This window comes from Strigops habroptila, chromosome 3 (assembly GCF_004027225.2).
Source record: "Strigops habroptila isolate Jane chromosome 3, bStrHab1.2.pri, whole genome shotgun sequence".
In the NCBI taxonomy this organism is placed as follows: Eukaryota; Metazoa; Chordata; class Aves; order Psittaciformes; family Psittacidae; genus Strigops; species Strigops habroptila.
Window position 1 is genome coordinate 43,561,686 of NC_044279.2, and position 24,378 is coordinate 43,586,063.

Consider the following 24,378-nt stretch of genomic DNA (forward strand, 5'->3'; position numbering starts at 1 on the left):
GTATGATTTTCCAGATCAGTTTATCCCTTCTTTTAGTAATCAATTCCTTTAAAACAACAACAAAAAAAATATTTTTAGAAATGCTTCTTTTGGGAATGATAAATGCCTACACATACAGAAATCTTTAATTTATGAAAAAACATTTTCTGAATGAGTCAATTTAATTAGATCAGCAAAGCTATTAGATATTTTGTTTTTGGACGCTGAATCCCTTGGCTATTAGTACTGCCTCTAGGAAAAATATTTTAATGAAAATTGGATGTTTCAGTTAAACTCCCATCATAACAACATATAAATGACATTGAATCTTTGAGGTGGCCTTCCCTAAGAAATCAAGTTAAGCCAAGCAACAGCCACTGCTACTTTTCTGTCATGTATTCAGTTTGTCTTTGGAGTCTGACACAGACACAGTTTTTCTTGCCACTTGAGATCCCTTGAGGGGTTAAAACTGATCCAAGCATGAAGTTTGGATTTAGTTCTGAAATTTGCAAAATGTCAGAAGCTGTCTTCATTTTTGTTTCCAGTTTACAAGCAGTTCGTTTGTAGGGGGTAAAAGGGGTGAGTTTCTCTCTTCAATGTGAAAAGTCTGTTGACTTCAGAACCGTAAGCCCTTTTTTTTATTTTATGTTTGGTTATCTGATGTATCTGGAGTATTAACACCTTCAGGCTGAATGTCAGGATTTCCGAACTGCAGAAATTTCAATAGCTGACATCTATAGAGCTTGTATTTCTTCTGAGGTTGGCTGCATGCCGAAGTATTGCATCTATAGATATACTTTTCTGGGCCCTTAGGACATATGTTTGGCTGCATGCCAAATGTAACAGAATTAATTGTAAAACAGAGTATTTTCATTTAAATAGAACATATCCATCTAACTAGTTGGTAAATTACTCTGGAATAAGTACTTAGGCACATAACCCCTCACTAACCTCCTTTAGGGATCTCATCTTCTGTATCTTGTTTCGAACTTCCTGTAGACAGGAAAAGGGGAGCCCTAAACTTCTCGCTTTACTCAACATATATTTAAAGCTTGTTATAGAAAACATCACTGACACAGGATGAACTGCTTTCATGAAAGAAAGAGATCTTTCTGGTTTGCTACATGGTTGAATATAGCCGCCAGTCACCTGTAATTACTCTGTGTGTAGTAATTTTGTCAGTAATCATAGAAAAATGCATGATATAAGCCAAATCTAGCTTAGAAGAAATTCATAGGACTCAGTGGAAACAGTATGTGGAGATAGTTGATTTATATTATACTGAATGGCCAGTGAAATATGAGTAGATAGTAATACACTGCTTTATCAGAAAATATAAAATGTGCTTAAGACTGAATGGAAAAGCAAGGGCATAACATGGAAATTTCCTTAACGTTGCATTACATATTCTTGATATAAAATAATCTAAAGCTTAATGACTGAGGTGAACATTTCAATATGGGTCTAGACAGTAGATAAATCACAAGGTATGGAATGAAATCTGTTGTTTAAAAGTTTACTGAAGATTGTATACAATCTTTTTTGGTGTTAACAGTGATGTAACATGAGGTAAATTCCTTTTAGACTTCATATTGCCCCAAAAGAAAAACTAAAAGATAGATATATCTTAAAAAAAAAAAACCAACAAAAAACAAACCAACCAACCAAAAAAACTTCCAACCAAATAAAACTTCAAGGGGGGGAAAAATCCTATGCGTATATTTCTTTCCTTTATAATTTTGAATGCTTTAATAAAACAAGAATGCTTTTTGTGATATGAGACCCATAAACTAAGAAAATGGATGTCAAGTAGGTTTAATATATTACCGATTAATCAGATACATACTTCACTTGAAGAAAATATCACCTTAATAGCCACTGAATCGTGCCCCAAGCCAGTAAAGTTCTGAGATGTGCTTTACATTCCTAAATCTGTGTATAAGCAGTGGTGTCACATTCAAAAATGCTTAAGCTCCAGTGGATTGCCACCAAAGTCCATGGGCAGTGGTTAAATCTCAGCTCTCTGGTTATCACCATTAATTATCCCCATACATGTAGACTCAAGAACCAAATTTATGTTATTTACTCACTAAATAACCTTGGCTCATAGGAAAATTACACCAACTTCAGCAGAATCTGTCAGGCTAGGAGACAGATTTTTAGTCAACAAGTTGAAGGAAGAGTAACATGATATATTTATATGGAAGCGAACCACTTACTTAAGGTGCAAATAGAAGATTAAAATAAAACAAAACATTGTATTTTATTGATCGTACCAAGCTTATTTCTAAAAGTAATTCACGGGATTACACTAGCAGTATGCATAGACTCATGTGCATGTGAGGACCCTGGTCTAGTGAAATGACTGGGAAGGAAAGCATCAGTCATGACCTCAAGGCCAAGGGTATGTGAAAGTATCACACTGTACAATAATGAGAAAGTTGCCTCACATTTCTATAAGGTCAAGATTAGTATATGGTGAATTACTGTCTATCAGTAGATACAGATTTATACCCTAATTTCCTCCAGAGTCATCCTATTCTTGCTCCCATACACCAAGATTAATACGTAACACCAAACAGAAATAATATTCTCATGTTCTTGAAGTTATTGGAGAGCCAAAACTTGAGGATCAGTACTAGTCACCGTATTGTTTCTCACTGTGAGCGTCTAAGGATATAAGAGAAGAAAACTTTGTTTGAAAAGAGAGAATCTTTTACAAGCCCACTGATATTGAGTCCAGAGGAGGGCCACAGAGATGATCAGAGGGCTGGAGCACCTCTTCTATGAAGACAGGCTGACAGAGTTCAGCTTGTTCAGCCTGAAGAAGAGAAGGCTCAGGGGAGACCTTAAAGCTGCCTTTCAGTGCCTAAAGGGGGCCTACAAGAAAGCTGGAGGGACTTCTTACAAGAGTATGTAGTGACAGTACAAAAGGGAATGCCTTTAAGCTGACAGAGGAGAAATTAGACATAAGAAAAAAATTCTTTACCATGAGGGTGGTGAGACACTGGAACAGGTTGCCCAGAGAAGTTATGGATGCCCAATCTCTGGAAGTGTTGAAGACCAGGTTGGATGGGGCTTTGAGCAACCTGGTCTACTGGAAGATGTCCCTGCCCATGGCATGGGAGTTGGAAGCATACGATCTATGATTATATGATTCTGTGATGATCTTTAAGGTCCTTTCGAACCCTAACTATTTTAAGATTCTACAATAACTTGGGCAACGAAGGGCTTTGCATAACTGTAAACTCCTTCCCCCACAACTATTTGTTTTTCTGATGAAATATATAGTGCTTATCATTACAAATCACTTCTAGTTACAAATCTTACCTTGTGTGTGTGTTTTTCTGGTTAACTTTGAAAGTCATTGCTTCTTTTCCATGTTAAGTTGTTTTTATTTTGTTATAATAAAGATGGGATGAAGAGGCAAGATGTATCTCTGTTGTACAGGAACTATAGAGACAGAGATAAATTTTGGACCTGTGATCTGAATAATGCAAGTTCCACATGTTTCAGCGGGACTAGCATTTCATGTACAAATTATAGTGCAGGATGTTGACATTGTGATTGAGAGTGAAGAAGGAAGAGTTGTAGAAATAAAAGCAAAATGTGGGGAAAAAGAAAAATCCATTTAGCTACTAAATACTAGGTATTAAAGCTGAAGTATTAATATTTAGAGGAGGAATGGGGAGCTTGCATTTGTCAGTGACCTCATTGTAAGATGCAGCTCTCTAGTTCCTGTTTCTTTAGTCTGGCTAAGTAAACTTTTGAGCACTTTATCACTAATTTACTCATTATCATACCATTTAAATTGTGTTTTGCCTGTTCTGTTGCAACTTTTGTAAGGCAAAAGGAACTGGTTATGAAACAGATGTGCAGGTCTGCAGTAACTTAAAGAAACATGAAATGAAGTCACAGGTTCAGTTCAGAGCTTTTTACTATCCTTGTGTAGTCTCTCTGTGACTTTAAAATGTCCTAGAGAGGAAGAAGGATATATGTAATATAATAATTCTTTTCTTTAATCAGTGTCCACAGTTTAATCAATCTTCCATTAAGACATCTTTTCGTAATTTGATTCTTTTTGTTAAAAATATGAATGCTTGCCAAAAAAAATTTTGAGCAGATTGTGCAGTCAACTGCATTTGTGGCACAAATTGAGTTCCCTGTGTACTCACATTATTACCAGTTAAATCTGTCAAAACTATATTGAAGAGTGAAGTCTCTGATCTGCCAGTTAAACCCTTACATCCTTTAAAGAATGATGAATATTTACAAAATGTGAAGTTGTTTTAAGTTGCAGAGACCACCTAGTTTGTTGAACCACCTTACTGGTTGCCACTCTGTCATCATAGTTTCCACAAGAGGGTTATTCAGAGCTGCTTAGCTATGTTAATCTTTCCCAATTTTACTAGCATCTCAGGGTCCTTGGGCCTTCAGTAGCCTGAAGTGCACAGCTGCCTCAACATGAATTTGGCACAGTTTGCCAGCACAATATGGGAAAAAAAATCGGAGTGGATATAAAAATGGTAGTTTTCTCCTCAGATTTTTGATATTTTAAGGATAAATACAGGTCTTCTACTAATGTGTCAACTGCCCTTAGCTAGCTCTCTTTTGTTGGTCATGTTTGTCATAACAGTCTTTTGTAGGAAAGCCCTGTTAAGCAGTATGTCTGACCATAGTAGCAAGGTCAGATCCATTGTCCCAATCTCTAGGGAATAAGCAATCAAACAAACAAAAACCCTCTTTCAGTCAACTGCAAAGATCTGGTTTTAAAAATCAAGCTTCTGAATTCACATTTAAAAAATTAACTGCTTTCCAAAACTGCAAGCAACCAGCTGTTCTGATTTGAAGTCTGCATGATTTGTGGTGTATTTCTGAAAGCCAGGACAACTACTGTGTTAAGTTATAAGAGTCATATGTCAGTTACTTTCACTTTTTTCCTTTCAGATTTGGTGGTGTTGCTTGAAGGTAGTAATCATGGGGAATTCATCTTTATTTAGACACAGGGTGGAATGAAGTTTTCCTTATTAATGGAAAACTGCTGAATGTTTGTCCTCATTATAGGCTTTAGAATAAGGTCCAGATCCTGTAAGGCGAATATCAGCACAGCCTTCCAGTGTCTTCATTATGTTACCTTTTTTTTCTCCCCATCAATGAGATTACCATTCATTGTTTTATGATTCTGTCTTATTGGTCTGTGCACTGAAAAAGCCATAAATATGCCAGTGCGTCTGTGCAGAGGATCTCCATTAGGGCTTGGGCTAGGACCACCCACTCATTTCTCCTGAGCAAACCAGTAGCTGTTAGATAGCACCTTTGCATTAGCTACTGACCTGGATGGGATGTGCACTGGTGACCAACAGGTGAAAGGTATTTCATATCCCATTATTAATCCTGAGAGCCATCAAGTCCTTCCATTAAAATCTTATGAATAACTTTTTTATCCTTCAAATAAGTCTGCTATCATGCTGCTGTAAACTCATTTTTTGCTTTGTAAAATTGCCAAAGCATGTGGTTGTGCATATACAACTGCACACCCTGCTGCTAGAAATTGGGAGGTTTCCAGTGACTCTCAATGCCTGCATTTGTATGGGTCACATAACAGTGAACATGCACACAAAATGCCTTCCTGCCCCAAATCATTATTTTTCAGCTGTTTAAACAATTACTTGGATTTTCTTTAAAAGTTGGAATTTTGTTCTCTTATGCCGTGTGTTTTATTTAACACTGAAAACATACAGTGGGAAGGGAGGATGGCAGGGATTGCTGTCTTTAGCTACACAATGTATACATTCTGTTATGGTAGTTAAGGTGTACATTGAATGGTTGAAAAAAGTTGATAAATGCTAAATTAGCCTGATTATGTCAAGTGATTGGATTTTATATCATTTGACACAAAACTAATGTTTACTAAATCTGTGCCAAGGTACTGGCATTTTAGCAGCAGACAGATGGTACCACAAAGGACATTTTAGATAATGTGATGCAAGGTTCCTTAAAATGCAGTTCTTTTATTCTTTTTTTTTTTCTTTTTAATTTTTGACAAACGTGGGTATATTAAAAAGATGGCCAACATGAACATATAGAACTGTCCTAATTCCCGAAACGGGAGATTTAGGTTAGATAAAAGGAAAAAGTTCTTTACTGTGAGAGTGGTGAGACACTGGAATAGGTTGCCCAAGGAAGTTCTGAATGCTCCATCCCTGGCAGTGTTCACAGCCAGGTTGGACAGGGCTTGGAGAAACCTGGTCTAGTGGAAGGTGTCCCTGCCTGTGGCAGGGGGGTTGTAACTAGATGATCTTAAGGTCCTTTCCAACACAAACCCTTCTATGATTCTATGATCCTTATAGTGAGATCATCTTATATCTTGGGTGATATAATGTAAGATTTTTCTCCCCCCGTTGTGGAAAAATAACTGTTAAAGCTGAACCCAGGACTTCCTCTTTATCTGTTAATGAGTATTTGAGACTGTTAATAGAGACTGTTAGTAGTACAGTCATTCCTTTGAGGCTATGTATGCTGGCATCTGTCATCATTATGTACTCCAGGTCTCCTGACTGGCCTGAACTTGAGGGCAATATGCCATTTGGAAAGTGCCAAAAAGTGTAGAGCAGTCATGTGTTTTTGGTGATCCCAGTAAACATAGATTAATCATGTCTGACAAATGTTTGTGGCCTTATACTCATAGTTCTGTAGGCAGAAGCTACGTATTCTGTGACTGTAATCAATGAACTGTCCTTTTATGTTCTAGAAATAGACACAAAGTGCAACCAGCTAAAACCAATGATGTTAGTCTGCTAAAAAACAAAAAGCAATGATGCAAAATCTGTACATGTTCTGTCAGTATTAGTGATATATATGCTTGGTGCTGTCATTTCAAAGCCTTAAGGCTGGTCTATACAGATGTCATGGTAACTTTTGCCAGACTATGAATGCTAACCTTGGAGTTAAATGTGTAAATTTTAGTGTTTAATTATCACATACACACCCCCCCCCCCGCCATAGGCAGGGGCACCTTCCACTAGACCAGGTTGCTCAAAGCCCCATCCAACCTGGCTGTGAACACTTCCAAGGATGGTGCAGCCAGAACTTGCCTGGGCAACCTGATCCAGCGTCTCACCACCCTCACAGTAAAGAACTTCCTAATATCTAATCTAAATCTACCCTCCTTCAGTTTCAAGCCATTACTCCTTATCTTGTCACTACATGACCTTGTAAAAAGTGCCTCTCCAGATTTCTCGTGTGCCCTATTTAGTTTACTGAGAGGCAGGTCTAAGGTCTCCCCTGAGCCTTCTTTTCTTCAGGCTCAGCAAGCCCAACTCTCTCAGCCTGTCTTCACAGGAGAGGTGCTCCAGCTCTCTGATCGTGGTCCTCCCCTGGTCTCAGTCCAACAGGTCATATGGGGTTTTGTTTGGGGTTTTTGTTCATTTTAAAAAACAAACAAAAACTACACCAACCAACCAAACAAACCAACCAGGGATGAGAGACACTGCAATATGAAATAGTGTTCTCTAATTGCACCATTTGGTTGACGAGAGCCTTTTGCCATGTGGATATGATTTTAAGGTATATGGGTTTACCAAAGAAAGTTTACTAAATAATAAGGCTAAACTTTTACCTCCAATGAACATTTATTTTGTGAAACTGAAATATTGTAAATTATAAGCCTGCTTACATCTCTGCCAGGATGATCTCTTAGAAATATGGCCTCTATGTTGGTTTTGATGGAACCTGGTCTTGATATAGTTCATGGTGTGCTGCACAAGTTCTTTCTCTGTCTTTATTTTGTTGTCTTTAAGGCCCTTGAGGGAAATACTGAGAATCTGGAGCAGCTGTAGTCACGAACAGACCTTGTTATTATTCCTATGTTAACTCGTGGGATAGTGCAGGATGTATGCAGTATCTGTTTCCAGACCACAAAACTTGAGAAAGACTGTATGCTTATATCTGTGAAATAACACTCAAGGCAACCTTGAGAGATGCAGACCACAATGCCTTTCTTCCACAGTGGTTAAGCTTAACTGTTCTTTATTCTGGAGGCCGCCTATTTTATAACACATACAGAAGCAACTAATTTCATGGAAATAGGGATAAACAGGTTACAGGTATCTTACTGAATAGCTGATGGTGATTTGTGTTTGATATCAGACTAAGCTAACCCAATATTGCTGGTTTCTACATGGAAAGAGTAATGACCATTAATGGACGTGGTCTGGCACTTACATGCTACAATGCAATTTTAGTGGCTTGGTGATTTCAGTGATAAGAAAATCTCTGGTTTAGAACATGTCTACTCTTTTCACCACCATTTCTGTTGGGATTTTGGGGGGGTTTTTCTGTCTTTTTTGTCATAACATTGATGATTGTCTTTAAAAGTTATCTTTTCAATTTCTGTTATATTTTATGGTTGACAGAATTAATTTCTGATGAAATCTTACTTCCCACATCAAAATTATAAATATTTTCTATTTTTTTACTTCCCACATTGAAATCCAAAATATTTTCTATTTATATACCTTTGTTTGTGGTGACTTTACTGTGGGCTATGTATATAGGGTTTTTTTAGGACACAATGAAATGGAATGAAGCTGCATCAGGGGAAATTCAGATTAGATACTAGGAAAAGGTTCTTCACTGAGCTGGTTATCAGACACTGGAACAGGCTCTCTGAGGTCATGGTCACAGCACCAAGCCTGTCAGAGCTCAAGTAGCATCTGGATGACACTCTTAGTCATATGTTTTAGTTTTAGGTAGTCCTGCGAGAAGGAGGGAGTTGGATTTTATGAACTTTATGGGTTATTTCCAAGTTGAGGTATTCTACGATTTCGTAGAATCAAAACATGTTCTGCTCGCACTATCTCCCTCCCCCCCCTTTTTTTTAAGAGCATGACTATAGCTCTTTCCTACATTCCCTTCTGATTTTAGCTTGGGTCTGTAATGCTTCTCCTGATGCCTGTCCAGAAAAGTAGTGTGGATCTTGATGTTCACCCAAAGGCCTTTACAATATATTCTGCAATACATTTCTACCACTTCCTTACTTCTTGGACATTGACAATGTTGGACACATTTCTTCCTCAGTCTGGAGATCAACAACATAAAGTAGCTGACCACAAAACTTGCTGTAACACTCAAACATTCATATTTACTTAGGTTAAGTCTAGTGATAATAGTAGTTGTTTTTCTCTAGTGCCTGGAATTTGGAAATTGTAACTGTATGTGATTGCTGCATGGTGACACACCGTTAAAATAATCCCCCTCCCCTCCCTTTTTTTTTTTAGGGACGCAAGAGTGAGGCAGAAAAGTACTTTATGAAGGCTATTCAGTTGGATCCTACCAAAGGAAACTGCTATATGCATTATGGTACGTTTCAGGTAGATAAGATTTTCACACATATTGCAGGCTTGCTGTTAATCTCTCAGAAAGATTAAGGATTTGAAAAGTGCTATTGGCAAAATATCTTCTTTAAAGGAAAAGAAACTAATCTGTCATGTATAACTTCATCTACCTGTTAATATAACTTCATCAATCTGTTAATCACTGCAGAGGCAAAAGTGAAGATTTTAATATTTTGCATAGCTTTCCTCCTGTGAAAGAAATTTCAGCATTGCTGCCTCTCTGGGAAAGAAAAAAAGGTGACTATTGCCATATCTCAAAATTTCATGAGCTGGAATATTATTACTAACAGTTTTGGCCTAACTTTGCTGGTTCTTGCTGGGTGGGCAACTAGAAGTTATGCTTTACTGTGCATGAGTTCTATGTATTGAGGTATCTGCTTTTTGTTGAAGACTTAGATCTACCTCCTTCCTAGCATCTTCATGGCTGAAAAGGATAAGTATTACAAAAAGTTTTGACAAGTTGGCTATTTTTTGTCCTACTGAGCCATGCATATGCATAAAGTACACAGATAATTTGAAGGTATCTTTATAACTTTGGATTGTTTATGCTAGATGTGCAAAAAATAGTTCCAGATGTGATTAGTCCCAAGGAACCAAAAATATTTATGGACTAATTCATACTGTATTTTAAAGCTGATAATAGACACATCTAAAAATGCTAGCTACGTAGTCCCAATTGGAAAACATAGAAAAAAGTAATAAATTTAATCTTAGTTAAAGAAGAAGGTAGGGAACCACAAGCATACTATATATATCTTTGTATATTGTTTAATTTCCTCTTCTGATTCTAACTGATAAATGTAAAATAAATAAAAATGAGTGGTCAAAAGGGAAAATTAATCTCACATAATAACAGTGGTTTTACTTTGTGTGATATCTCTTCCTGAATTGCTCACATGTCGTGTTTCTCTTTGGTCCTATGCAGTGTAAAATTCTGTATCCTAGACTCCAAGAATCAATGCATATGTTGTAATTTAGAAAATGTTATGGTATTTAAATTAATGTAGGCCAGCATTGCATTATTTTGCCTTATTATGGATCCATTATTATGGATCATTGCAGTTGGTAACCTTGTCTTCTATTTATGCCTGTACAGGCAAATCTGATACGGATATTTGTGCAGATAAGCTCTGTTATTTCAATTGGATATTAGTACAGTTAATGTCTCAAAATAATGAGGAAAAGTTGCAGCAGATTGTTTCTTGAAATCCTACTCAAGCCCCTTCTAGCCTGTGTTATTAAGAAATCTATCCTTACTTAGTGTGAAAGGTCTCGATTATCCATTCCAGTAATTGAAGTTGATTGTATATATTTTATTACAGGTCTAAACTTTTTTTCTTTTATCTCTCTCACTATTTCATCAGCTAGCCTCTTTTCCTGCAATATTTCTTCTGTGTCATTTTCAAGTCCCCTATAAACTGAAAGCAAGGTTATTCAAATCATCATTCATCTCAGAAGTACTGACTTCTTCGTTACCAAACTACAATATTAAAATGGTGTGTTGTTTCCTAATGAAGATTATTGCCTAAAAACTTTAGCGAATTATTCCCTTATTGTGTCACAGGTTCAAAAAGTGGTTTCTGTGTCCTTGTCCTTGTGCGGAGGATATTGCAACATAAATGAGATTCTGCAGATTAGGAGTGAAAGGCAAAATTTAGTCACTGGAATACCAGCATAGTAAAATGTGATGCTGAAAGGCTGTAGACACAGGAAGGTTCTCTACACCAGTCACTAGGTCTCTGTCATGGAGTATTATACACAGAGAACTCTACTGAATGATGGTGATACCTTTCCTTTTGATGGCATGACTTCTGATCACCTCATCAAATTCAGTGATGTTACTCCATGTTTGTATCAAAGTAGCTATGAGGAAGATGTGGTTTACTTCTGCGTGGCTTATGTGTTTATGTAGGACAGGTGATCTCAAAGCCTTGTCACTTTGGGCACAGGACTTTGTAAAATTTGAAATAAATGATTCCTTCTTGCCTGTCTGCCTCCCTTCCTCCTTTCCTCTCTCTCCTTCCTTTCCTCCTTCCCTCTCTCTCTCACTCCTTCTTTCCCCTTTCCCTCCCCTTTCCCTCCCCTTTCCCTCCCCTTTCCCTCCCCTTTCCCTCCCCTTTCCCTCCTCTTTCCCTCCCCTTTCCCTCCCCTTTCCTTCCCCTTTTTTCCCCGCTTTCTTTCCTCTTTTTTCACCGCTTTCTTTCTCTTTTCCCTTCCACCTGTTTCTTGTATTGATTGCAGTTTGAAGGAGAGACTTTGCTCTCGTGAGACCTCACTTGGAGTATTGTGTACAGTTCTGGTGTCCTCAACATAAGAAGGACATGGAGCTGTTGGAGCAAGTCCAGAGGAGGGCCACGAGGATGATAAGGGGGCTGGAGCACCTCCCATATGAAGACAGGCTGAGAGAGTTGGGGCTGTTCAGCCTGGAGAAGAGAAGGCTGCGTGGAGACTTCACAGCAGCCTTCCAATATCTGAAGGGGGCCTACAAGGATGCGGGAGAGGGACTCTTCATCAGGGATTGTAGTGATAGGACAAGGTATAACAGGTTTGAACTTAAACAGTGGAAGTTTAGATTAGATATAAGGAAGAAATTCTTTACTGTGAGGGTGGTAAGGCACTGGAATGGGTTGCCCAAGGAAGTTGTGAATGCTCCATTCTTGGCGGTGTTCAAAGCCAGGTGGGATGGAGTCTTGGGTGACTCCATCCAACTTGACATCTCAGTTGAGTGCAAGGTGTCCCTGCCAATGGCAGGGCGGTTGGAATTAGATGATCTTAAGGTCCTTTCCAACCCTAACTATTCTGTGATTCTGTGATAAGGATTTTTTAGTGTATGTTACCAGGGACATTCCAAATACTACACAGGAATCCCTAGTAAATACTTTAAGCTTTATCTCTAACGCTCATTAACTTGTTTTAACACCTTGTCACAGGTACAGTCTGTGTCTCACATGCCAAGTGTTAAACTATGGGGAAATACATCTGTATTTTCCATGTAAATCTTAGAGATTATTTTTTTTCTCAGCATGAAGATGTTGGAACAGAGAATAAATTAGTTGGCATTAGCCCTAAAAAAACCGCATAGCTCATGGAACAACCAAATGAAAAGAGTGGTCAGTTGGGACAGAAAAAGTGTGTTGATGGACTAGCAGAAATAAATGGACTGACAACTTTCTTCCAAGTGAACATGGATGCACACACTTATAATTTGTGCTCCCTGGACGTGCAGGTGTTCTTTTTGACTTCCAACCTTCTGGACTTTTTTTGGAGCTATCAGGAAAAACTGTCAATATACTGTATCTTTTAAGAGGCTTACGTTTGTATTACATTGGAAAATGTTTGTATTACATTGGAAAATTTTGAGAGGTGAACAGATTCATGGTTGCTCCTTGGATAATACCATCACAGCACACTTCTCGAGGTAGTGTTAGAATTAGTTTTGTATAGGTAATTCACTGTCTTTGGATTTCAGTGGACTTAGGTTTAAAGCAGTGTTTCTCAAACTCAGTGTGATTCAAGATGTCTGAAAGGAGAACTAGTGGAAAAGCTGAAAAGAGATAAATCCCTGCACACTGCTGACATGATGCCACTTCATTGGACATAAGAGGAATGAGCTTTTACTCTAGTGACCAGAGAGGGTGGCAGTCCCCTCTCAGGCTGAAATGCAGGCAGCTGCTCACCTGTCCTTCTTTTCCCTTAATTCTCAGCTAATTCTCTGCCAATTCTCCCCTTCTTTTCCCCTCTTCTTCGTATGCCAGTTATCTGAACATCTAGAATTTCTGTAAAACTGTTGTCATATGAGTATATGAGTCTTGATGGTTGATCTGATACAAGCTACTCATGTACATGGTATGCTACCAGAAACACCTGACAGATGAAAGAGAGAAACTGCGTATGAATCAGGAAGAAGAAAAAGTGGCAGATGAAAGACTGCAGAAGCACCAGTACAATTTTTTTGTTTTAATTCTCAATGAAAATACTATTTTTGGCACAACCTACAAGTTTTAAAACTAAAACACTGGCAGAAATTATTTCAGATGCTATATTTGAATGCTCCTTTAAAGTTGGAGGCTTTTAATTGGATATTTTTCATACAGGTTTTTTAAAGAAGACTTAGAGTGAACAGTTTGGACTAAACCTTAATAAATGCTTATTTCTTTTTGCATTTCCATATTTCCCCCCCAGTAAAGTTTTCTTCAAAAGTTCTTACCCACATCTACTCACGGTATTGGCTCTTATGCATCCCACTTTACTTTGAACATTTAACTCCAGTATGCCATTTTGGATCCTGCAAGACCTTGGTGGCTTCTGTCATCAACAAATTGATGAGATAATTGAAATAATCTCCATTGACCATTAAGAGGACTCTTTCTAACCCAGTTGCCTTGATTAAATACCTATGGTTAGGTGGGATGAATCCAGGTGTCAAACCGAGAAACCACAGAGGCACTTACAAACTAATTAAGTCCAAAGGAATTTTTGTATAAATATTTGAAGAACATGTTGGGATCTAAAGAGTCAGTAAGTTGAATTTGTTAACAAATGTGCCAAACATAGGAATGTTCAGCCAGGTCAGACCAGTGACATTATGGCCCAGAGATTATTTGACCACTCACAAAGGAAGTAAAGATCTCCTATTTCTGTCTGCACTGAGCCTATCTCAGGAGAACGTGAAGAAAGATTCTGTATAAAATTTTTTAGTGCACAGAGATGAGATGAATTTCAAACAGTGAAATACTTAAGTGCTCATCTGTTTGAAAAGAAACAAAACTAAAATTTTCAGTATCTTTTCACTGAGATAGCTACTAGGATGTAGTGTAATTTAGGAGTTTGAAGTTGTTGAAGGCTTTCTGTACTAGCTTTCACTTAAACAAGCAAACAAACAAAAAAAGAAACCCTTAAATTTACAGTGAAATTTAAGTCATCCAAACATTTTACCTCCCAAACTGTCTTATTTCCTTTATAATTTGCTGTTTAAAAGCAAAATAATAATAATAATAATAATAATAAAAAACCCACTGAAGCGGGTTTCGCTAAACCTGCCACTTTTGTTTAGCAAACAAGCTGCTAGCTTGTTTGCTAAAACCAGGGTTTGCTACCATGTCTCTTAAAGCGCATATAATGGCCTCTCTTCAACTTAATGAAAATGGAGTGGTGAAAAGAAGAGAAAGTAGGTTTCAAATAAATGTGTGTACAGACGTCCCCTCTCCCTTACCTTTGCAATGGCTTAATTGGAACGGGGAAGTCTAGAACCCAACAGGATGTTCATATTAAATCTGTTTTGTTAATCACCATTGAGACCTCTTTTTAAAATAGCTTCCTTTGAATAATACATTGTTTCTAATAACTCTAAATTGTTTAATGATCCCTTTTTCATTAAAAAAATGGATTATTCTCATTAGATTAATTATGCATTTACTTAATTAGGCAATTCACATTGTTCATCTGCCTTTTACAGTGCATTCCCAGTTACAGATATAAAACAAAATGAAAAATACACTGTCAGATAAGGTAAAACTGAAGCATATTAGCTGTATGCTCATTGAAGGAGTAACACGTTAACATCTTCCCAAACATTCTACCTTTTTTTTTTTTTTCATTATCTTTCACTTCCGAATTTGTGATAATTTAGTTGGTTTTATAGGTATTTTCATATTATCTGGTTTGGGGTTTGGTTTTGGGGGGTTTTTTAATTATTATTTTTTAACACAAGTTTAACTTGTTAACTGCTGTTTTAATTTTTTTTTTTTCCACTTTCATCCTAAGTCTTTCTAATAATTTTTTCGGCCCAGGGCTTTTAGCCCTTCTTGATGCTTAAATTTTCACCTGAGCCTATGAGTACTTTGTATATGGCCTCCAAAGATGACTGCTTTATCACTTGTAAGTCCCAGACTGAAAATGGATTGGAACTGCTGTAATTTAAGCTTCGAAATAAATTTAATTGAAATATGATAGCAGTGGATTTTCAAGCAGTATTTTTTTCAGTCTTAAAGTCATGCACTGACATGTACTAGTAAGTGCGAGATTTTACATATGTTTACAGATGCGGGTTCAGTTTTCTTCTTAGATGTGATGCATTTATAATATTTCCATGTAGTCACATTGCTGGAACTTTGTGTCTTTGTTCTTCATTGCCTGAAGAACAGCCCTGGAGAGCTTTATTTTCCTCCCATATATTTAAGGAAAAGATTTTATGAACAAAACAGTGTAATAATGAAAAATAAAATGTCAAAGGGGTATTGATAAGAAAGAGAAATATCAACCATGGTCTAGTAACAAAGTCTTACTCATTTCTTCAAGAGAGTTTTATGCCAATGGAAGAAATGTCACTCTAGTCCATAGGAAGATCGGTTTTTATCTTTGTCAACGAAACGAATAAAACTTACTTCACAGTGCATAATTCTGGTGAATGAATTGTCCATTTCTGACTGACAGGTTAAATAAATGCAGTATATGCCAAATGATAAATAAAATAGAGTGCATGGATCTGCTCCATTGGAAACACCAGATGCTACATGGTGATTATATATTGAGAAATTAAATTACTTGATGGGATGGTTTGCAGCCAACCATATCTAGTATGTCCCTCACTAAGTCACTTTGCCAGCCTTCCCAGTATGCACTCAAGAACATTTCAGTAAACAAAAAGCTTTTTGCCATTTAAAATCTTTTGGAAATCCTAACATTAAATATATAATGGTTTTGTAGGGAAACCGTAAAACAAGTTTATTGTACTCAACACATGTTCATAGAATATATGCATTCTTTAGTAGAGGGGTTTCTCTGTCTTGGGCATGCAGTGGACTACAGCTTATACCTTCTCCTACAGTATGAATGAATGTAATTCCAGGAAAACAGGATTCCTAGACCCAAAACAGGAAGATAGATGTAACTCACTTGCAGAAAGACTTCATTAAGCTTACGACCTTTCTGCTTCCAGAACACTCTCCGATAACTTTAAGAAAATCTTCAGCTACTATTAACACAGACAGTATTTCTTATCTCTAAACTGAAATCGAACATGCAATTGAGCTATTCAGAGGAATATACTAATACGAAGTCTTGTTTGCGGTTTTCTTGGCAGCTGTGAATGATGAGTGTACGAAGGCATATGTACCTAAATTGTCAAGTCCTTTTTGTTGCTCTCTAGGCTTTTGCTATCACACAACATTAAAAGAAGATTATTACAAACCACTATAATAACTATTTATTCCAACCTCCTTTTAGAACCAATCACTTAAGTGGAATGCAGTGGCGTATTTCCAAACAAGCCAGGTCACTGACCATAAATGCTGTGGAATTTCTATGTTTCTGGTTCTTCCCTTGAGTTTATCTTTAAATCTCATCATTCTGACATCCCAAATACATAGTTGACTCTCTTTCCTCAGCACATGATAGGAGACTGCTAGAGAGATGTGCATAGAAATTGCAGATCAGAGACAGGGCTAGAAATGTGGCTTTATACTTCTTTCATGTTGCCAAAATATGGGGTTTCAGGAACTGAAAAAGCCTGTGGCATGAACAACGGAGACTTCTTTGTTAATGGCCATACTTTTTGACCTATAAGTGCCTTCTCATTATAAGGATTTTTGAAGAAATAGCATGGAGCCGCTATAAAAATGCAAATGGATAGGACTTTCCCATCTAAATTTCACTTTTCCAAACCTTATACATCATCAGGTGTCTGGGGAATGACCTAGGGTCCAAAATCTTCCTTAGTGTTTGTAAAAGATGAGGTCCTCTGAATTATGTGTTTTCATCATTAATCTTTCATTTTAGTGAGAGGTTCTGGTAATCCAGATATGGTCACAAGTTCAGTCATCAAGTCCCAAAAGCTTGCAATTTATCTTTTTTCTCTCTTATCTCTGTCTGTGCTCTGGATGGCATCCAATGGTATATTTAGCACAGGTGTAACAGGTAAGTTTTTCAGACAAAGTAAAAGGCTAGTTAAAAGTTTTTTCCAAGCCAGTGCATGTATTGAAGTTGCAACTACAAGCACCCACTGGCATATGTAGCCTTTCTTTATATCTTATTTGCATGAAATGATCTCCATGGGAACCAACTGAGGGGATAAAGTCCCCACAAGCCCTTCTGGCAAGAAAGCCAAAGAACAGCTTTAGATATAGGATGGGATATAAGGAGCAGCAAAACAAACCAGAACGCTGCTACCATTTAGGTGTTCCTGATAAAAGTTCTCTCTGCTTCCCCTGTAAAATTATACATTCAGCAAGAAATTGTCTGTCTAAATAGGCTTGGAAAACAGGATTTTGAAGCAAACATTCCCTTTCGCTGGGAACTGCTCATTCACAGCCAATGAATCTGGTTTGAAACTCTTAAAGGAGACAGTTACATTAGGTCATGTCTCTTGACTTGGCATCTTGCAACATTGATTCATCACCTGGCAAGCTTTGGAAATCAACTCAGAGACAAGGTCTCTCCTCTCATTTCTTCCACAGAATGCTGTTGAAATTTTCCATTCAGAAATCTCTGGTTGCATCTGCTCTTTTGCTCTGCATTGCCACAGAGTTGAAGTTGATGGTAACTTCAGTGGCAGTTCTGCTCATGCCAGTGAGAATGTAGTTCAATTCTGTGTGCTTCAAAGACAAGACACGATGCGCTGGGTCAGCCAGAACCCAGTCTGTATTCCGGTTTCTGTTGAAACTTGAAATGCTTTGACAGCGTCAACAAATATTCAGCTTCAAATTCTCAATGTTGAATGTGCTTCTGAAAGAACTTTCAGTGAAGTTTATTATAAACAGATTTGACAGTTGAATCTATGGTCTTGATATAGCCACTTTTCATGTTAATATAGTTGTTTAAGTTGCTGCCATGGAAGGAGAAAAATCTTTTGAAGAAGGTAAGATGCAGAAGACTTGGTGACAAATTTATATTAAAAGAAGAAAATGTTAACTATTCTCTATTATGGTGGGATTAGAGGATTTTTCCTTCTTATTCGCAACGTAGTTTACTCAGTTTTGCTTGGATTTACTGAAGATATCAGGACAGAAGTGTAAGTCATTGAAGTTTGAGTAAGTCCAAAACTAACGGTGTTCTGAGAACATTCAAAATGGTTCTTTTCAAAAGCAGCAGGAGCAAGATGGGCTATTTCAGAAACCTACTCTGTTCTGGTACAAAGTACCTTAGAATGTTTGCCAGTGAGCACAAGAGAGAGAATATTTCAGTTAAAGAAAGATTGGTGCAACTTGCACTATTACCTAGTAAAAAAAGAATCTCATAGTGCCTGTAGGGAATAGTTGAACCCATTGTAGAGGAAGGTACTAATGCCTTTGTGCTCTGGTCATAAAAGATTGCTACACGCTGGCATATCCCAACCAATTAATTCCTTTCATATTACAACAAAGCAGAACTACCAATTCAGATGTATGGCTTTTAAACTGGTATTGGCGCATGTATTAACAAAATGTTTCACAAATGTTCATGATCATTTTAGAAAGATAGTTATACCACATAGAGAACTGTATGCTTTCATCTCTGTGAATGAAGATTTGTTAAAAATTTTGATGTAAGATGAAAATTAGTTGGTTTTCCTCAACTCTTAGGAACTGGAAATTTTTGGTTGTTGTTTAAATTACATATATACCTTTCTCTTACTTTTCAGTAGTTTGCATATATTGCCTCAAAAATTTTTTTTTTTTTTTTGTCAAATGTAGATTCAAAATTATTGTTGACAATTTGCAAGAAAAAGTAAGTTTAAACAAGGCTGACAGAATTTGTCAGCTTTTATGCTATTTCTGATGCTTAGATAGTTTAGGGGAAAATTGTTATGTGGATAGTGAAATATTGAATCAGTTCTCTGCTGTCAAAGGTCTTTAAAAACTCTTGACTACACATTCACCCTCAGCTCTGTGCTGTCTAACAACAGAGGTGGAAAATTCTATTAAAAAAGTAACATTGTTCCAGGCAAAGAACAGTGTTGTTGAAGGTCACACCTGAACCTGGACTGTGGATTTACCACTCCCATTTCAGCAAAATAGTAATGAGAAATATGTCTCCCTTGAAGAAGGAAAATCTGGGATACAGAGCTTCTAGAAAGCTGTTTTCTCAAAAGCTGGTTCTGATTCAAGAAAACAATCAGACTACCATAATTTATGTTGTTGGCAAGAGTCGGAGTCATGACACCTGCAATAAGAAAGCTCTGGATGTGATACTGGGCAGTCTCTCATAAATTTATGTTGTTGGCAAGAGTCGGAGTCATGACACCTGCAATAAGAAAGCTCTGGATGTGATACTGGGCAATCTCTCATAAATCATGCAGTTTGCCAGCTGCCTGTCACAGGAGAAAATCCTGCATGTAAATTTAGACCCACACAAGTGATTGCTGGATCCAGGGTCTTGTGGATCAGACCTTCCAATCCACCTTCAACTCCTTGGCAATATTCTTCCCTCCTCGTGCTCTTCTCTTGAGAAACACACCTTTATGGCTTGGACAGGAAAAGCTCATAGGTCTGATTTCTAATGAAGAAAGTGCAGCAGTAAAGTACCAATCGACTTCATTGTCATATGAATTCAGTGTATCATATTAAAATGAACGGCAGATAATGTTTGCAAAATGGAATGTCTCTACTTAGAGGCTTTAAATTAAATTTAGAGGCGTGAATAAAATTAGTCTGCCTTTCAGGAGAACTTGGCAAATCAATTCTCAACTAAAAGTTTCCACCTTGTACTGACTCTGGCTGGGATAGAGTTAACTTTCTTCATAGCTGACTGCTTGATGCTGTGTTTTGGATTTGTGGCTAAACCAGACTTGATAACATACCCATGTTTTGGCTGTTACTGAAGAGTGTTTGAACAGAGTCAAGGCCTTCTCTTTTTTCCGCTTTGCCCCCTGTGTGAGTAGGCTGGAGATGGGCAGGTGATTGGAAGGGGATACAGCTTGGACAGCTTACCTGAGCTGGCCAGAGGTATATGTCAGGCCATATAACGTCATGTTCAGCAATAGAAACTGGGATAGATGAAGAAGAGAGGGTTTGGCTTCTGAGGTAGCCTATGGAAACTGGCTGGGCATCAGACTACATATGAGAAGTGGTGAGCAATTTCCTTCACTGTTTTTTGGTTTTTAATTCTTTCTTTCATCTATTGAACTATCTTTATCTTGACCCAGAAGTTTTCTTACTTTTGTTCTTCCTATTTTCCCCCATTACCCAGCTGGGGTCTGGGGCAGTGAGCAGTTGTATGAGTGCTTGGATACTGGTAGGGGACAACCCACCACACACCTGTACACTCAGGTATTTCCACTAGATTGAGAAAGAAAAAAAAAAAAAGAAAAAATAAAAAAAACCTAATTTATAGGTCTTGTCAATTTTTTAAAAATTTTTTTTTTTTTTTTCCCTTCATAAAAGATTTCCATTAATGGGTCAAGCCATGTGTTGTGGTTTAAGCCCAGCTGGTAACTCAGAACCACGCAGCTGCTTGCTCACTCCCTCACTTCTTCCCCCTAGAATGGGGAGGAGAATCGAAAGAATGTAAATCCCACGGGTTGAAATAAGAACAGTCCAAATACTGAGGTATAATACAAAACCACTACTACTATCACTAATAATGATAAGGGAAATAACAAGGGGAAAAAATATAAAACTAAAAAGGAAAGATAAAAAAACCCCAATAAACGCAATTGATGCACAATGCAATTGCTCACACCTGCTGAATGATACCCAGCCCGACCCGAGCAGTGATCTGGGCCTTCTGGGTAACTCCCCCTAGTTTATATACTGGGCATGACATGTTGTGGTATGGAATACCCCTTTGGCTGGTTTGAGTCAGGTGTCCTGTCTCTGCTTCCTCCCGGCTTCCTGTGTCCCTTCTCACTGGCAGAGCATGAGAGACTGAAAAGTACTTGATCAGAGTAAGCATTATTTAGCAACAACTAAACATTAGTGTGTTATCAGCATTGTTCTCAGACTAAAGCCAAAACACAGCACTGCATGAGCTACTAGGAAGGAGAAGAATAACCGTTACGACTGAACCTAGGACACCATGGTTTCTAGTTCTAAAGACAAATGAATTTCTTGTAATCCAAAGTTTTCTCAAAGTATGTTTTATTGTTAGGATTTTCTCTCTTTTTATTTATTTACTTTGTTCTGTGTGAGAAAGCTTTTGAGAAAGGTGGAAATCACCTGTTTCTGGACAAATTGAACACAAAGCATCATAATGCATGAAAGGATGGCACACACTAGAATGTGGATGTAACTAAAGCAAGCAAACTTTATGCTTTGAATGCAGAAAGGCACAGATTTTTGCAGATCTGAATAAGATATAGGTGACTGTCTGAGTAAATAATATTCCATCTTCTGCTAAGTTGAAATGTATCCACAGAGAAAACAAAAAGCTAGGAAAGCTGTCTTTCATCACTTTTTGTATTGAGATAATTCCTTCTGTGAACAGGTTCATGGTATCAAAGCATCACTGGATTCACTATGTCCCTACAGACCTTGCTAGCTCTGGTTAAGTTAATCCGCAAAAGCATATAACGAGCATGAAAGTAACAGGGAATGTATGAGGAAAGGACAGAAGGAAAAGAGAGAAAATCCCTCCCCATGAGAGGAAATACTTTGCTCATTGCAAGTTCCTGAAGAGGCTTGTGGCCAGTGATGATTTGGTGGACTTTTGGTGGAGTGACCTTACTTTACAAAGTAAGATAAAAAAGGAAGGATGGGACACTGGAATGTATAATCACCATACTTTAAGATAGCTTTTCCAAATATAAAGTTGTGTAGACACAGAGTCTAGACGGCTGAAACCCTTTGAAAAGTCCTTGATCCAAAAATAACACATTTTATAAATTAGGTGTGAAAAAATCATTAAAAGAAGCAGAAATAAGGTGGTTTGAGTACCTTCCGAAATGTTTTTTCACCTCTTCTTCAAAGGAAAACTCATTCTTACAGAGTTCTACTAGTTATTACGTGTTTTGTTTTGAAACTACTGTACTTGAGTTGAAGTTTTGTTAATGCTAAATTATTCATTCTTTTCGGTTTAAACTTGATTTAATGATTATGATAATGTCATTTGTAAAAAATTCAGTCACTTGATTTTAGCCATCTGTATTTTCATGTGAAAAGTAAGCATCATGTAGGAGACTTGTAAAAAGCTACCTGTTGTGATTCTCTTAGTGTTACTGAAATACATGATAAAATACCAGTTCATCAAGTATATTATATTAATATATACAATTTATATATATTTATATATTTAATAACTTTAAGGCAAAGTGTCATTTATAATTCTAAAGCTGAATATGTTTGCATGTATTTATGTAAAAAATATTTTCATGTGATTCTGAGATATGCTTTTAAATGGGAATATATTTTACTGTAGATGCTATTTGATTTTATTTCGTTTTGTTTTGAGGAAGTGAATATCAGGGTATAGGTAGAAGGGCAAATTCTTAAATGTCAGGCTTCTCGGGGATGGGAGTATTGTTTCTTGATAGCTGAGTTTTGCTGTGTTGTTCTCACTTTTCATAAATATGTTCTGCAAATATTGCAGTTAGTTACTACTCGTCATATTTATTACATTTTTTTCCTATATTTACTACATTTTAAAGGTACTGAAATACAGAGTAGATCAACCAATGACTAAACATTGAATCTTAGACATCTGAGACTTTTTTGTTTTGTTTTGTTTTCTAAATTCCTTTTCCTAACCATATTGTCTGAGGTATTATCCATCAGTTGTTTTCTGTGAGCTCACATTCATGCACTACATTGCAGGTCAGTTCCTCCTAGAAGAATCCCGCCTGATAGAAGCAGCTGAGATGGCAAAAAAAGCAGCTGAACTGGATAACACAGAATTCGATGTTGTTTTCAATGCAGCCCATATGCTCAGGTTAGTGCTTTTGCATCTGTCTTACTTGATTTTCCTCTCCTCTTTTAGAGGAAAAAAAAATGTCTTTACAACTTTTGCTTACACAGGGTCCTTTTTAAAGCTCAGCAACTCTTTTAAATAATTCAATATTGCTAATAAGATAAAAAGAATTGGACTGAAACTGTTGCAGGATTTAGCACTTTCTATTTCTGATTTTCTGTGCCTTACCTCATAATTTCTTACTTTTAAAATTTCTATTCGCAAGCAGATAATCCTTTTTGCTTGCACACAAGAAAAAGTGGGTTTTTTTGTGAAGAGTCATCTGCAGAATTTTCTTTCACCGGATTTTTAAAAATTTAGATTGCATAGCAGTTGAAAATAATAGACTTATCTGGGTGTAACTATGGAATATTGAAAACACAAGATTTTATGTTAAGAACAGTAGGGAACACTACAATAATTAGAAATCTAAATATTGCCAGGCTAATGGTGACTTTGAGACTCACAGGAGCACTTAGTGATATTATCTGAATCTGTGATTTAGTATTTAGTCTTATGTTTAATTGTTCTCCTATTCGAGTAGAATAAAAATTTAGACTACTTTTTTTCCTTTTAAAGCTGTCAGACCCAGATATGCAGTAACGTTAAGCTTCTGCCTGAACATTATCATTAAACTCACAGTACGGTAATAGTATCCTCCATGCTTATTTCTAGGATAACTAATTATTGTCTATTGTCCACTTAACAACTATGAGGATACTTGATTTCATTTAGATCATATCTATGCTTGGAAAATGCATGAAAAAGGAAATAAAAAATAGACTTCATTAACACAAACCAGTTATTGAGATAATTTCTCTGATGAAGGTATCTCACTTGGCTGATTATACTTTCAATATTTAGGATAAGAAATGAAAAGAAAATGGTGTTAAAGAGCAGGTAGAATTGGCTTCAGACAAGTGGTCTGTGTTTCAGAATGAAGGTTGCTATACCAGGATTTTGAAATAAGACCCAATACACCCTTTGAGAAATAACTGTCACTGCTTGTAGATTAAAAAGCAAACCAAGACAGATGGTTAACTGGTAAACAATAGTTTGACCTGCCACAAGTATATGAGCTATTTTAAGGATCCTTCCCTTCCCCCTGATTATTTTCTGAATGATATCTCTCAAGATAGAATTCAGT

The 24,378-nt window shown here is 37.0% G+C and overlaps 1 protein-coding gene across 3 annotated transcripts in view; it reads left to right on the top strand.

Annotated features, from left to right (window-relative positions):
• Positions 1 to 24,378, top strand: part of TMTC2 (transmembrane O-mannosyltransferase targeting cadherins 2) — a 279,242-nt gene that overhangs the window by 197,455 nt on the left and 57,409 nt on the right. For all 3 annotated transcript variants that reach the window (XM_030479700.1, XM_030479698.1, XM_030479699.1), the window contains exons 9-10: positions 9,258 to 9,339; positions 23,099 to 23,213. In XM_030479700.1, the coding sequence (XP_030335560.1) occupies positions 9,258 to 9,339; positions 23,099 to 23,213 (197 nt within the window). The remainder of the gene's footprint in view (positions 1 to 9,257; positions 9,340 to 23,098; positions 23,214 to 24,378) is intronic.